General features: G+C 47.0%; 4 protein-coding genes across 4 annotated transcripts; 2 read left to right on the top strand and 2 right to left on the bottom strand.

Annotated features, from left to right (window-relative positions):
* Window positions 1–2,615: 2,615 nt before the first annotated feature.
* On the bottom strand, window positions 2,616–8,758 carry MICPUCDRAFT_25361 (uncharacterized protein). Its single transcript, XM_003056154.1, has 3 exons — window positions 8,717–8,758; window positions 8,259–8,630; window positions 2,616–7,837 (listed from the first exon to the last, which is right to left on the bottom strand). The coding sequence occupies exons 1-3, from the start codon at window positions 8,753–8,755 to the stop codon at window positions 3,140–3,142; spliced, it is 5,109 nt and encodes a 1,702-aa protein (XP_003056200.1). The 5' UTR covers window positions 8,756–8,758; the 3' UTR covers window positions 2,616–3,139.
* Window positions 8,759–9,735: 977 nt separating this feature from the next.
* On the top strand, window positions 9,736–10,349 carry RPL18 (ribosomal protein L18; the record flags this gene model as incomplete). Its single annotated transcript, XM_003056558.1, has 2 exons — window positions 9,736–9,840; window positions 9,928–10,349. The coding sequence occupies 2 exons, from the start codon at window positions 9,736–9,738 to the stop codon at window positions 10,186–10,188; spliced, it is 366 nt and encodes a 121-aa protein (XP_003056604.1). The 3' UTR covers window positions 10,189–10,349.
* A 273-nt stretch (window positions 10,350–10,622) lies between these two features.
* PEPU32 (peptidase family U32) lies at window positions 10,623–13,706 on the bottom strand (the record flags this gene model as incomplete). Its single annotated transcript, XM_003056153.1, has 1 exon — window positions 10,623–13,706. One exon carries the CDS (start codon window positions 13,704–13,706, stop codon window positions 10,623–10,625), a length of 3,084 nt encoding a protein of 1,027 aa, XP_003056199.1.
* A 235-nt stretch (window positions 13,707–13,941) lies between these two features.
* On the top strand, window positions 13,942–14,466 carry MICPUCDRAFT_55787 (uncharacterized protein; the record flags this gene model as incomplete). Its single annotated transcript, XM_003056557.1, has 1 exon — window positions 13,942–14,466. One exon carries the CDS (start codon window positions 13,942–13,944, stop codon window positions 14,464–14,466), a length of 525 nt encoding a protein of 174 aa, XP_003056603.1.
* Between the last annotated feature and the right edge of the window lie 193 nt (window positions 14,467–14,659).

The following is a 14,659-nucleotide window of genomic DNA, read 5'->3' as shown; positions in this document are numbered from 1 at the left end:
TAGCTACGAAGCTAGCTACGCACTTCACAATGCACGTCTGCACCTCTGCAGTACACGTACACGTACGTGTAGTCTATTTTGAATAGATTTTCTAGAGCTTGTAGCTAGCTAAAAAGTTGTATCATAAACTTATTATTAGCTCGTATGGCGATCTAATATAAAGTACTTCGGGGGTACTTCCGTACAACGTACAACTTATAAACTTATAAACTATTTACTTGGACGCAGCGACGAAGCGTACACGAAGGGGTGCACGAAAGCACGTTTTTTGCGATTTGAAAAATACACGCAATCAAATTGCATACTGTAGTGTACGTGTACAGCTGTACACGTACGTGTACACGTGCACCTTTGGCACATGAAATTTTATTTACCGGAGCGTGACCTAATAAATACGAAGGTAAAGTACAGTACATGTGCAACTACGTTGTACTGTACATACTACATACACGTGCGGAAATAGAATATATACTTCCGTACGAATGAAGGTACGAAAGTATTCCGGAAGTACGAAGGTACACGTACGGAATGAAGTACTTCCGGAAGTACGAAAGTACAAAGTACCTTCGAAGGTATAGAATACTTCCGGAAGTACAACGTTGTACACGCACACGTACGTGTACTTCCGGAAGTATTTTCGAAAATATTTTCGAAAGTATCCTACAGTACACGTACGTGTACAGTACGTGTACATATTTTCCGGAAGTACTTTCGTTCTTCCGTACTTCGTTTCGTACGTAAATAGATACCAGGTACTTCCGGAAGTATCATACTTACGAAGATATAAATGTATGTTTATGTATGTATTACTGTAGCCCTGCCTACTTCCGTACCTTCGAAGCTACTTCCGTACTTCCGAAGTACTTCCGTACTTTCGAAGTACTTCTGTCCATACTTCCGTACATGTACTTCGATAATAAATTTACTTTCGTACTTCGAAGATACGAATGAAGGTACTTTCGAAAATACTTCCGTACTTCCGTACTTCCGCACTTTCAATATTTCTGTACTGTATCATATCTAAAAGCCCTGTATGTTACTCAAAGAAATATTCCAAGTGAGTAGGATAGTTGTTTTATCGAGTTTCTTCGAAGGTATTTATTAGTTACAAGTATTTTTGAGTACGTGTAGATGGATATTGGTGAGTATTCGGATATTCGAAGTTTGAGTACTGTACTGTAGTTGTACGGAGGTAGATATATAAAAATACTCTTGAGTATTTTGCACATGGCATGTTTGAGTACGAAGGTAGCTAGATAGATACTCTTGAGTACTTTCGAAAGTACTTCCGGAAGTACATACGTACAGTACACGTACTTGCGTATTTTATTTGCACTTAGATTGCGCTACGTGTACACTGTACAGTATTTTAGACTAATATTAATATTATTATTATTTGGATAGATTTACTTAAATATAGATACTCATACACATACAGTTTATACACATACACTTACTTTATTTATACATACAAATACTTTGAGTAGATATATACTGTAGATACAAATAATGTATTTTTCGTCGCCTACGGCGAGTAGATAAATAAATACAGTAACGACTTTATTTTATACATTCAGCAAAGAATAACAACTTAATAAATTTGCGTAAATATATAAATACACTATTAAAAGTACAACGTTGTACACACTGTAAATATTTCGAAAACAAATTCGCCTCCGGCGAATGAATAAATAGATACACGATTTTCGAGTAAGTTGTTATCTACTCAGTATTTATTCAAGTATTCACTCCTCAAATACCTGAGTAACAGGGTCTGTAGCTCTATCTGTACCAGGGGTTAATAACTTTTAATAGTAAATAAATAATGGGTAAAAGTAAATTTATTTATCTAGAGTATTTATCTTGAGTATTTCGAAAGTATCTTGATTGAGTATTTCGAAAGTATTTGTTTTATTTACACGCCGAAGGCGAAGACTTTTGCGGGTCGAGCGAAATTAGACCGTCGATTGTGAGTTAAAACTGCAGTACTTTGAAATACTTATTAAATTTTAGTAATAAGTTATTATCCCCTGGTAGATACCGTCGAAGGTATCGGATGCATTGTACTTCCGTACAACGTACGGAAGTACTTCCGGAAGTACTTTCGTACCTTCGAAGGTACGGGAGTATTCCGGAAGTACACGTAACAACATATAGATTTTGTACGAGAATAGAATACCTTCGATGATACCTTCGAAGGTACTTCCGGCGCGAATTAGCGTTGATGCCACAAGTTGCTAAAACAACTTGATACAAGGGCTAGCTATGCCTTACACGTGCATGTATCCTTCGAAGGTACGAAGGTATTAATTATAAGTTTACTTCCGTACACGTACAGTACACGTACTATATACAGTATGAATGTTCTTATAAATAAAATAAAGTTGTTTTATAATATTCTACTTGCAAATCAACTTACAATAATATTCTACTTGCAAATCAACTTACAATAATATTCTACTTGCATATCAACATACAGTAAAACAACTTAGGGCTACGTGAGTGCTACGTGTACAGTTATCTCTCTAAACTTTTATATCATGCGAACGAAGGTGCTTAGGTATTTTACACGTACGGAAGTACACGTGTACACGTACACGTACACTACTAGCATTGAATAGACTTGTACGTGTATAAATAAGTTGTTAGACTATAATAATGCAGGGCTACATAGACTACATGTACATATACTGTAGGGCTACACTTACGGAATATCGAAGTAAGTTGTTACGTACCTTATTAGAAGGTACGTACTTCCCGAAGTACGAAGGTAGGATACTGTAGACTAAGTTGCAACTTTATACTTCCAGAAGTCCTTAGACATTATACATATCCTAGTCTATGCCTTCGAAGGTATGTGTACATACACGTAAATGTAGCCTCTGTACCGGTGAGGAATACACAAATAATATTTTGAACAGGAGTCACACTCTTCTTCGTGTCCTCAAGGGTTGGCTTGGAAATGCTTGGGATAACAATTTGTGAGACTTGCTTGTTGTACATTTCTTCGCTTGACGTTCCTGAATCAAGTTTTATCTCTGCGCTGCATAGACTCTGCGGAATTGCGATCTAATGGTTGAACAAAACACGTAAGTTGCACTACAACTTACTGTACGCTTTGGTAGTCTGGCCCAAAACCTCAGAAATATCCCTGCTGCTGTGGCATGTACCCACCTGGAGAGATGCTGTCGGAGCCATACCCAGCCATGCCACGGGGTGGTATCGTGCCTGGGACAAACGTGCCACCTGTGGAATCCATTCCTGGCGCCGGTAACGCCGCTGGGAGAAGCTGTGCGTAGAGGTTCTGATTCATCTGCTGCTCTACTGCCTCCTTCTCTGCCGCCACTCTCTCATCGTTGCGATCTTTCTTGTCCTCAACCAGAGAGTCAACCTTACCAGTGTAATCGCGCAACACCTGAATCATGAAAGGCATTGCGAAATCAATCAGACCATTTGTCCATGCCAGTTCACACACGATATCTGCTCGTAAGAGGTCATAGCACGTGTACAAGCAAGCAGCAAAGCATTCTCGATTTCGATCAGCAACAAAAAAGTTGAGAAGCTCCTCAGCGATTGTACGATCACCCGACTGGGCCGCAGCCTCCATGGCATCCTTGAAAAGACGATCTTTTTTTGACAACTCAACAGATTGCTTCCACCTCAAGTTCTTCTGGTAAATATAAGAGGCGATGCGACGGAACTCGAGCAGGTCGTGCTTTTCGCAACGAAACGCGAGGGACATCTGATCGAAGTTGTCATAAAGGTCAATGGAATTGCGCAAGCCTTGAAAGTCCTCTTCTTCGATGCACAGCTCATTCACTGCATCATTTACTGCGTTCAAATTGCAATTTTGCACCGCGCTCAGGTAAGGCTTCAGTAAGGGCAAGTGTCCAGCCTTTCGCATCAGATCCACCACCCGAGTGTGATCGATTCGAGGGGTCAATACGGTGAGTAAATCGTTTAGTTTCGTAGGGTGGTCCTGTAAGTAAAAATTGAGTGCCTTGTAATACACCTCCACATTTGCCACCTTGACGCAAACATCCTTGAACGATACATGTTCCCAGGCATCAGGGTGTTCCATCATGACCCCTGCAGCATTATCGTACTCATCATATGCGATATACAAGAAGGAGAGCTCCTTCCACGCCGCCATCTCTTCGCACGAGCGAATCAGACGAGGAATGTTTATTCTCGTGCTGAACAACTTGAGATGCTCCATCAGCTTTTCCGGGCGATGCCGAGCATACAAAATGCCAAGCTCAGTAAAAATGCCCATGTGTGCACGTTCCAGCCCCACGCCAGCTTCCATGAGAGAAAGAAGCTCTGGAAATCTACCGCGGCTCTGGTAATACAAGGATACTTCTTCGAGCTCATCTGCTTGGACGATAATTTGCAACCCGCATAGCTGAGCGAGTCGCCACTGTTCACAGTCAACGCACGCAAAACACACCTCTTTCCACGTCTTGGTCTGGTTCGCTTTACGTGCGGCATCCACAGCCTCTTGATACCTCAGCAACTTGACGAGCGTTGATGAAAGACGTGCCCAATTAGAATCTGCAGTAAACATAACCTTTGCTGCTTCATACAGTCCCTCAGAAAAGCATCGCTCGCCAACCGTCTCTCGGCTTGCGGCGTTGGGTGTCATGATGAACTCTTCAAGCTCGCCTAGCGAATTAATGCGAGCGTATGCGTAGCACAGTTCGGTATCCACGCGCGCTTCTTTGACTTTTTTGCGCACCATGACAAGGTATTTGACTAATGCTTCGTAGTCGTTGCATTTCTTCGCAACGTCGATGACAGCGTTGTAGTCAGCCCCATCCTGCGCCTTGATATACGATGCAACAGCAGCGCCAACGTCGAGGGCGAGCTGCGCCTTGGCGAGCTGGCTCCAAACATCTGGAAGATCAACCTTCGCGGCATACTCGCTGCCACGATCAATGGACTCGATAGAATCGAGTAAAACCTTCATGGCATCAACATGAAGATCAAATTTCTTGAAAATCGCGAACGCTTCCTCGTAAAGCTCGTTACCCACCGCGATCTCGCCAACCTCTGGGCCATTGAATGCATCGAGACGGTTGACATAGTCCATAACCCTTGTCTTATCGGCCTTTATGGCAGTTAAAATGAGAAGGTTCTGCAGGTTGGGGTTGTTACTGAACGCGCTGTTCTGTAAGACGATCTTCTCAAGCAGCTCGATGAGTTCCTGTGGCATCTCAGCTGTCATGAATGCCTTTACTGTGACGCTGACTTGCTCAGGGTTTTTGCTTTCAGGTAAAGCAGTGGATACCACCTGGTCTATCAGCTGGCGCCTGTGCGCATTCTCATCGTTGAGGACATGCGCCCAAAGATCGTGATCCATGCGCTCGACGACATAGCGGGATTGAAGCTTGAACAGCGAATTTTTATTGGTGCAGTCCACGAGTTCGAAGTCACAGTTCCCACGTTTGTAAGCTACACAAGCTAAATTAGGATCTCGTTTCTCGCAGTACTTACCTATTACCTTGCTGTCGTAATGCTCGTTGGTGGTCAGGAAATGCTCTGGGTTGCTGTTGCTATCGATGAGGATCATTCCAAGGGCATTATGTACACTGGGATCAGTTGAGCCCTCTGACACGAGGTGCTCTAAGAACGGTGTCAGCATCTTTAGGCGGTTACGTTTGCCAACTTCCTCCACAAGCGGTCCAACAGGAAGAAGTGAACGGACAGATAATATGAGATTCTTGATGAAGTCCTCATCGCACTCCTGGTCCAGTAATGCGCCAACAACCAGTGGGGCATTGCTTGGGTTTACCTTCTGTACATATCCTTCGATGTATCGTAGGAGCTTCTTCTGGTACAGGTGTGTGGTGAGCTCGGGTACGAAGTCAAATCGATCACATACGTTAATAAGCGGTCTCGCATCAGGCAGATCCATTTCCATCAGAAAGACCTTTGCCTTCTCAGGATCGTAAAAACTGGACTCGCGCGTGACGCGCTCTACCTCCTTGATTTGACCTGTCTTAGCAGCCGACTCGATGTACCTGAAGTGCACATCCGGGTCTTCACTCGTTGCAACCAAAGAGCCAAGATAGTAAAACAGGCCTTCCGCGCTTTTGTGCTCTTCCAGTAACGTTATTATGGAATCTGCAGTCAGTTGTTCGGTGTATTCCTTGCATACGTTGACAACAATTTGGAGGTTCTGACGTTGGTTTGATATAAGTAGTTCTTTTACACACTCGAGGGCCCATTCCCTTGACAGAGTGCCAAACCACTCGATCAATGCCGCAGGATCGATAGAGTGCGTGTTCACGCAACAACGCTTCAGATCAGACACCTCGACATAATGTTGCAATGCGCGCATGTACAGACCTGCTTTTTCACACAGCTGAGCAATGCGCGGGCGGTCATAGTGTGTCAACTTTCCTTGACCAAGTATAGCGTCCGCTACGTTGGGAAAGGTGACAAGATTAATCTCGAGAACCTTGGTTTGCAATGCAGCTTGTTCAGGTAGGTCTTTTTTCAAAACTTCGAGCAAGAAACTTGTGGCTTCTCTGATCATGTTGCGCTGCAAAAACAGGTCGGCAACTGCATTAAAATCAAGTGGAGGTGGGGACTGGTTGCCAATTTGGATCGCGATATTCACCGCTCCCTGCGGATTGCTCATCAGCGTACTCTGCAACAGGTAAGAGTAGTCCGGTTTAAAATTCGCCATCTCGCAATATTTCCCCATCTTTTCGAACTCGCCTTTCCCTGCAAGAGTGGCGACAACCTTGTTATTCGCTCTTGCCTTGATCCACACGCGCAGCGCCATATCAGGATCTACATTTTGGAGCATATCCCCGAGTTCTTCAGAGCATTCGAGTTTATCTTCTGCCATCCACGTGTCGAGGAGCACCTTTTTATTTTGTGACAAAACGAGCCGGGATAACTCCAAAGTTTCAAACGCGTTGAGTTTCCCCCGCTGAAGGCAAATGCCAAAATATTGCAGCAGAGGAGAGTTTTGACCAGGTTGTGCAGGAACTGCCTGAAATTTTGCGATGGTTTCCCTGGTTCGCAGCGCTCCTTTGGGCGAGTCCGCTGCAAGCTCTGCTGCTGCTTTGAAATCGCCCTGGGAGAACAACAGCTCAAACTTGGGTGTTACCAGTGCCTCAGCACCGGGCAAATTGCCTCGTTGGGCCAAACTCATCGCTAACTCTACATTACTGAGCTGACCGGAGATGAACGGAACCACCGCAGGTTCGTTCAGGTTGATGAGTAGCACCTGCCCGCGGCGATTCACCACGTAAATGCCTCCACTCGAAGGTGAGCCGCACGCAATGAATATGGGGTCGTTCGACACTTTGTTGCGGTAAACTGCAGTTGCCGTCTCAAGGTCGTACACGAATAGCAGACCATTTTTAGTGACGACATATATGACCCCATACTTTTCTGAGATGTGCATTGACACTGGGAAGTCGTCCACGAAGTCCGGTGGGAAAAAGAGCTCTGCTTGGCGTTTTTGAAAGGGGCTCTGTCCAGCCTGTGCGCCAAGCTCGATCACGTGAAGTTTGCTAGAGATAGAACCGTCTGGCTGTACCATCCTTTGAGCAAATGCGACGACGTGCGATTTGGCCGTGTTTCCTGCAACTAAGTGCGTTGCGAACGCTGCTGCATGCGCTTCAAGAGCCTGTGACCGGGACTGCGCCACTGAGTAGAGTTGCATATTTCCCTTAACAAGCGCTGGTCGGGCAGGATTACCGGGGGCGATCCCAACCAGGGTAAACCACTGCATGTCTTCGGATGCACGATATGATATGATTTGGTTGCCCGCGAGGTTTTCTGTGCGGTCAAACATCTTCCGAGGTGCTGCGTCTCCCTGCTCAAGTATGGGGAAAGATATGTTGAAGATATACAGAAGAAAAGATTTAACTTAGTGAATGATATGCAAGAAGGAGCGTATCTCACAGAAACGGGCATGGACTCGGGGAGTCGCGATATCCGCGCAATAACAGGGAAAGGAAAGAAACGCATGTACGGTTTTCTAAGGAACATCCATGGTAGATAAGCTCCAGTGCAGGACAAACAAAAGCAAAAGAGAGTATAGCCTCGAAAACATATACTCGGATGTTTAAGTTGTGAGAGATGAACGTGGGAACGCGGTCTTCAAGGGGAAAACAGCCTCCAAAATCATCTCCACATGTTGCTTCAATTCTTCAACCGTGGCTGCGTCACTGCCAAAGATCTAGGGCGAGGAGGGTGGGGAATCAAGCCTAACGCAATTTTTGTGGTTAGCACACCTCCATACTCCAGTGGTACACCGAAGAGTTCGTGACGATTCCGATCATGTCGGGCGAGATCCAGCGCCAAAACTCCACACTTTCTGGCATCTGATGCGATTTCATCTTGGACTTCATCTCGATATTGAAGATCTGTAGGTGATCCTGCGTCGTGCCTGCGACGGCTGCCTTCAGCGCGATCACCTTAGAGACCGGGTTCATCAACGCGCTATCCGCCGTGATTGGTCGCTTCATAGGTTGCGCGGGCGACGCCATGTCCACGATGATAACTGAGTTGGCGACGCCTGTCTCGCGCACGCAGATGAAATTTTCGCTCTCCATTGTGAGGTTGGTGAAGGAGATGCATTGTGGGTTGATTCCGCAGGAAGTCAGCTGTTGAGCGGACAGGGAAGGGCTGTCAGATGGGCGCAGGAGGAAGATAAAATCATTGAAGGGTATATAAAAACAGTAGCGCGCACCGAAACAATTTCCTTCACGGTAATCGGCGGGGTAGCCATGGCGTACGAGTTGCGGTGCTTCCTTGTGGCCGTCTCAAGGAAGCGACCGTGTAGCTGTGTACGAAGGTACGAAGGTACCTTCGTACGGAAGTACGAAAGTACTTCCGTATTTCCGTACTTTCGAAAGTACGGAAGTACTTTCGTACGAAGGTACTTCCGTACGAAAGTAGCAGCTGTAGTGTGTATGTACTATGTAGCACTACTGTACCGAACTAAGGTACGAAGGTACTTTCGTACGTCGTACTTCCGTACACGTGTACTTCCTACATGTACGTGCAGTCGTGCACTGTACCTTCGAAAGTACTTTCGTACGAAAGTACTTTCGAAAATAGAATACTTTCGAAAGTACCTTCGTAGTTCGTACAGCTGTACACGTAGGGCTACACGTGTACAGCTGTACACGTACGCTTACACTATTATTGTACTCTGATAAATATATCCCTAGCTAGAGTAAAGTGGCGTGATAAAAAGTCCCATAACTCGATATTAATTTAAATGCTGTACCTGTACGTGTACAGTAGGGCTATGGCACTGCTATGGCTTCATGAGTGCTACGAAGGTACTTTCGTATCTAATATCTTGGTACAGCCTCATATGAATATGCTCACATACTGTACATGGTACACGACTGGTAGGGCTACACGAGTGCTACACGTACACGTACGTGTACAGCTGTACACGTACAGTACGTGTAGTCGTGTACGTTGTACACGTACTATTAAAAATATGGTCATGCTCCGATAAATTTTAATTTCCCGTTCCAAAAGTAATACGTGTAGCCCTAGTTGTACGTGTACAGTACGTTGTAGGGCTACTGATAAAGTTAGTTCTAGCCCTACTTAGTTGTACTTTCGTACTGTACAAAGTATGATACTCAAGATTGACGATAGCTAGCTATCCGGGTGAAAAACCGATACATGTACCCTGTACGTGTAGCCCTACACTGCTTGTGCAGCAACGTTGAGGGTGACACGACGAGGATGACCACCAAGTCTCTAGCGGTCGGCGAAAGACTTCACCACCTGAAAATTGTTTTCAGCAACAGTTTCGTGTATGCTCAAGTGCTGCGTCGGACGGACAATCATGTGAGTTGCATTCGTCTCACCCGCAGAAGGGCTCCGATACGTGCGTCGCTCGGACAACCCTGACCTTTTATATTTCCCCCCACGTAGATCGTGGCAACGGCGAGCACAGTCGAAAAGGCGCTGAAGGTCACGCTGAAGCATACCGCGGACAAGACTGCCGCCTCGGTTATTGGGAAAGTTATCGCGGAGAGGTCCAACGCCGTGAATGTAAACGCTGTCTACTTTCCGAAGCCAGAAGGAAAACGTTTTCACGGCAAGCTAAAAGTGCTCGTAGACACGCTGCGAGGTTCAGGGTTGTCCCTCAATTTCAGCACGCGAGCCCATTGTTTTCCCACGGCAACGCGATGATGTATACGTGCTCACTTTTCGGGCTTGAGTTCAGAGATAGAATAAAAATAGCAGACACGAGGTGAGTGTCTTGGGCGAACAGCTTCACCTCACGGGCAAGCAAGAACAATTTAGATGAAAATCATTTCCTTCGAATATGCCATCAAAAAGAAGTAAAAGTGACGAGTTCGTTTACTCGCATGTGCAACTAAAGGTATTCTAAGGCCACCTATTTCACTTGCCCGGCTCTTTCGAAACCAATTCAACGAGCACAGCGTAAAATTTTAATAAGAAAGAGGCTGATGTCGAGCTAGAATCACACTGCTGACGAAGAAAAATGTTGAGGTCAATCGATTCTCGCACAATATTGATAGCAGTACGTTCGTACAGCTGGTGTCTATAGACAGGAGCTTCGCTCCAGTCTGCTAGACATTTCTTATTACTATCAGACCGCTTCAAGTCCTGCTTGCTTGCACATCGCGCGCCGCTGTCGCCGTCTGTTTCATCGTGTTCCGGTCAATTTCTTTTTTTATCTCAAGTGATCCTCGTCCTGAACCATGACTATTCCCGTTGGCGTCCGGCAGCATACCAACCCACTCAACCACATCAGTACCTTTTCTTTCCCCGAGTAAGACTCTGCGATATGCTTCAAGAATGTCCACGACCACGTCGGAAGGCTCGTCCACTAGCTCTACGCGGAAGTGACGCACTCCGGCTCTCAAAAAGGCGACCGCAAACTCAGCACCGCTTTGCACGCTCGCATTGAACACAGTGTTGCGACAGCCCATATCTGCCAGAACAAGGTGATCCGCGCCTTCGCCATCTCTGAGGTGCACGACATTCGTCTCGCATGGGTGCCCACAGTCTTTGTAGCTGTTGCCCGTAGATAGAAACCGGCAAAAGACGCAGTGTTCGGTGTGAAAAATGGGGAGGTGCTGGTGAATAACGACTTCTAGCTTTGACGCGCCCGCAGGTCCAAGAGCGTTAGACAACGCCACTAGTTGTTTCGCGTTGAGATCATGTGTAGGAGTCAACCTTTGAAGCATACCCCTGCGGAGTAAAGTGGATGCACCAAGAGCATTGGCGGCATTTAAAGAAAAATCACCACGAAGAGGAGGAATTTTAAGAGCTCCGCTTTCCAAACCTCTCAAATGCGTCAACGTTCGCATCAATCCTGACGATCGGACCAAGAGTGCATCTGGTTTGATTTTGATGTAAAATTGCCACAACTTCTCCTCGTTTGGCTTGAGCACCCGCGGCGTGGCTACGACGGCGGTGCGGCCGCTCGCCTGCACCGAACGTACCATGTCTTGCAAGCCGTGCACCTCGAGGAAGTCCAGGACGATCTCTTTGAGCCATGGCACATTTAAAGCCGAAACTGCTTGTTCTTTTGTCCGACATAGTAGGCTCAGGAAAGGCCCGTTTGTCTGATTACAAGCCAGCTCATGTGTGGCCCAGTTTTCTGGCGCTGCCTCAACTTTACTGATGGCATCGCCCCACCACGTCACTTCTTCCAACATAGTTGTCAGCGCGGCATCGTCTGACAGAACTATTGCTGGGGAAGTAGAAGATGCACGACGCAGCACGAGCAGCACTTCAACCGCCTCACGCCGTGCCCTTTTTACCTCACGGGCCGACATGAATACACCCGCATCAAGGCCCGTTAATCCACTGACATCAAGTTGACCGACATCGAATGGAGTCCCCCCTAAATGACCTATCATTTTGGCAATTGATGCAAATGACAAAGGTGCATTATCTGCTGGCTGGAGCAGCGCGGTCGTGGAAGCGACACCTTCACGGCCTTCGCCATCAATTATCGCGATGCTAAGAGGGTAACCCACGCCACCGCTTGACAGCCGGACTGTCACAGGCTCTCGCTTCTGTTGAGGCAAACTCTCTGTGGCCATTTTTCGTAGCCGAGTCTCAAGTTCTGGATCACTGCTGCGCCAAACCAAGTCGCCTGGTGCTGGCATCACAGGGTTCCTATCCCGCGCTGCAGCTTTTCCCCACGAAGATGATACATTATCCGAGAAGGTCAGCTCATAAATTCCTTCGCACACAGCATCTGCCGCTGTCCTGGCTACAGATTGCCCTGTAGATGGATCAATTACTTCGTATACATATCCGCCGGCCTCGGGCTCGTTTGGGGCTCCACGATCAAAGACTACCCCGATTCCGCGCTTCACCTCGGCACTTCCTCGAAGTCGGACTGTGACTCTGACGCCGCAGCGGGTATTGCAACCGATGACTTTGCCAATCAGAACCCCTCTGTGCTTCGGTGCGCGACCGCGAACGAGACGCTGATGCATCGGCCCCTCCAAAAATCCAGGGGTTAAGCCGTCATGATCAGCGTCTTGGCCCCGCGCAAAAACCTGTGCAAGATCAATTCGATCTGCGTCTGATAATACCCACTTTGACTTGTGTGGCCAAGGCCCATCCCTGTTGTCCCCACCTCGTGCCTCCCAGGCTTCATCTGTTGCGCGTCGGTACATAGATGTTGTCAGCGCAACATATTCCGGACCTTTAAGCCTCCCTTCGATTTTGAAACACGCCACGCCTGCGTTGATAAGCTCGGGGACCATTTCAACCGCCATCAAATCTTGTGGCGACAGTAGGTACTTCACATCTCCCATATCTTTGATGTGCCCATTCACAACCAGGCCATACGGCAAGCGGCAAGCCTGAGCGCATTGCCCTCTATTGGCACTTCGGCCGCCCCAGGCCTCACTGCTAAAACATTGTCCACTGTAAGACACGCATAACGCGCCGTGAACAAACACCTCAATCTCCACGTCTGTTGCTTCATAAAAAGTTGATATGTCTCTGGTGCTGAGCTCCCTCCCAACCACAACACGACTGCACCCAAGCTCCCGAGCAAATTCGGCACCTTCAGGGGACGTGACGCTCATCTGCGTGGAGCCATGGATCGAAAGGTTAGGAGCGACGCGCCGGACCAGCGAGACAAGACCAATGTCTTGCACGATGACAGCGTCGACACTTGCAGCAGCTACAGCACGGATTATGGATTCCGCCTGTGAAAGCTCCTCGTCGTAGACAAGAACGTTCATGGTTACGAAGCCGCGTGTGTCATGCTCGTGCAGAAAGTTCATTACGGCTGGTAGTTCAGCTACGTCGAAGTTAGGAGCTCGAGCTCGTGCGTTTAGGGCGTTTAGGCCGAAGTACACTGCATCCGCTCCGGCGTTGACAGCGGCACGCAGCTGTGGCCAATCTCCCGCGGGAGCGAGGATCTCCGGCTTTGCGATGCGTTTTCTAGGAGCTCGCGCTACTCGCTGTAATGAGCACGTCGGGGCAAAGCCGGAGTTGACGACGGCGGCGAATAAAGCCGGCCTCTTACGGCTGCCTGACAGGTTCTTCTCGGCGCCAATTTTCGTCGGAACACTTTTTGATGCTGCCGCGCGTGTGCTCCCCACGTGCAAGGCGCAGGGAATTGCCGACCTTGGTGTCGCACTGGAGCAAAAAGTTGGAGATGTCGGATACCTCAGTGCCAGACGCTTGTGTAGCAGTGCGGTATGCATCGCGTGGAAGTGAAGCAGCACCCGAGACCGAATCTGTTGATTCGGTTGAGAGTAAGTTGTTAGTTATCTTTTATGCCCTTACCCGTACTGTACGTGTACACTAAAACGTGCAGTACACTACACGTACAGTATGTGAACAATTGTTCGCAAATGCACCGTATTTATAACCCCATTAATACTTAGTTAGATTTTTTTTTACCTAAGTGATTGTAATGAAAAACAAAAATAATTAAAAATGGAACTTCTTGCTATCATTGCTGAAAACGAATACATCCGCATCGAGAACGAGAAGTTGAAGGCTCTTCTCTCTGGTACTCGCTGCCCCCACCTGACCCAAAAGGGTCTACCCTGCAAGAACAATGGACTCTGCGCACTCTCTATAGCTAAGGGTTCCCTAGATTGGAATGAAATCATAGATGCAGCTGTCTATGGTAATGTCCAGAGGGGGACAAAGGGGAGTGGTTTTCGTATGATTTGGTCCCACAAGATGGCCAAGGGGGTGGAACAACTCGCATATCTCCCAGTATTTGTATACACCCACGGACCACTCAGTACCATCCTAAAGATTGATCGGAAACCCGACCTAGAAATCCTAAAGATGTCGGTGGTTCGAACGGACGCTCCCCAGACACATGTGATTCAACCACCCTCTACTACCATTGGGGAGGGGAAATTTACCCGTGAGCAAACGAAGGATGAGATCCACAACGAGGAATTGAGAGACCTGAGCCGCGTCCGAACATTCTATTATTTTTATTGAAATGCCAAGTGAAAAAATGATGACACGTAAAATTTACAATCAGATTACCGACATTGTTAACGGGTTGACTGTAAATGAAATTTCTATGCATCAAATCAAAAATAACTATGAGACACAAGGATTCGCTCTCGTTCTCGTGACAGGAACAGATAGATATTGGGACATTATTGAGTATTTACAGCAAAACACAGAT

The sequence above is a fragment of the Micromonas pusilla genome, assembly GCF_000151265.4.
Source record: "Micromonas pusilla CCMP1545 genomic scaffold MICPUCscaffold_2, whole genome shotgun sequence".
In the NCBI taxonomy this organism is placed as follows: Eukaryota; Viridiplantae; Chlorophyta; class Mamiellophyceae; order Mamiellales; family Mamiellaceae; genus Micromonas; species Micromonas pusilla.
The sequence above is the reverse complement of the archived record's forward strand: the minus strand, read 5'-3'. Positions and strand labels throughout refer to the sequence as shown.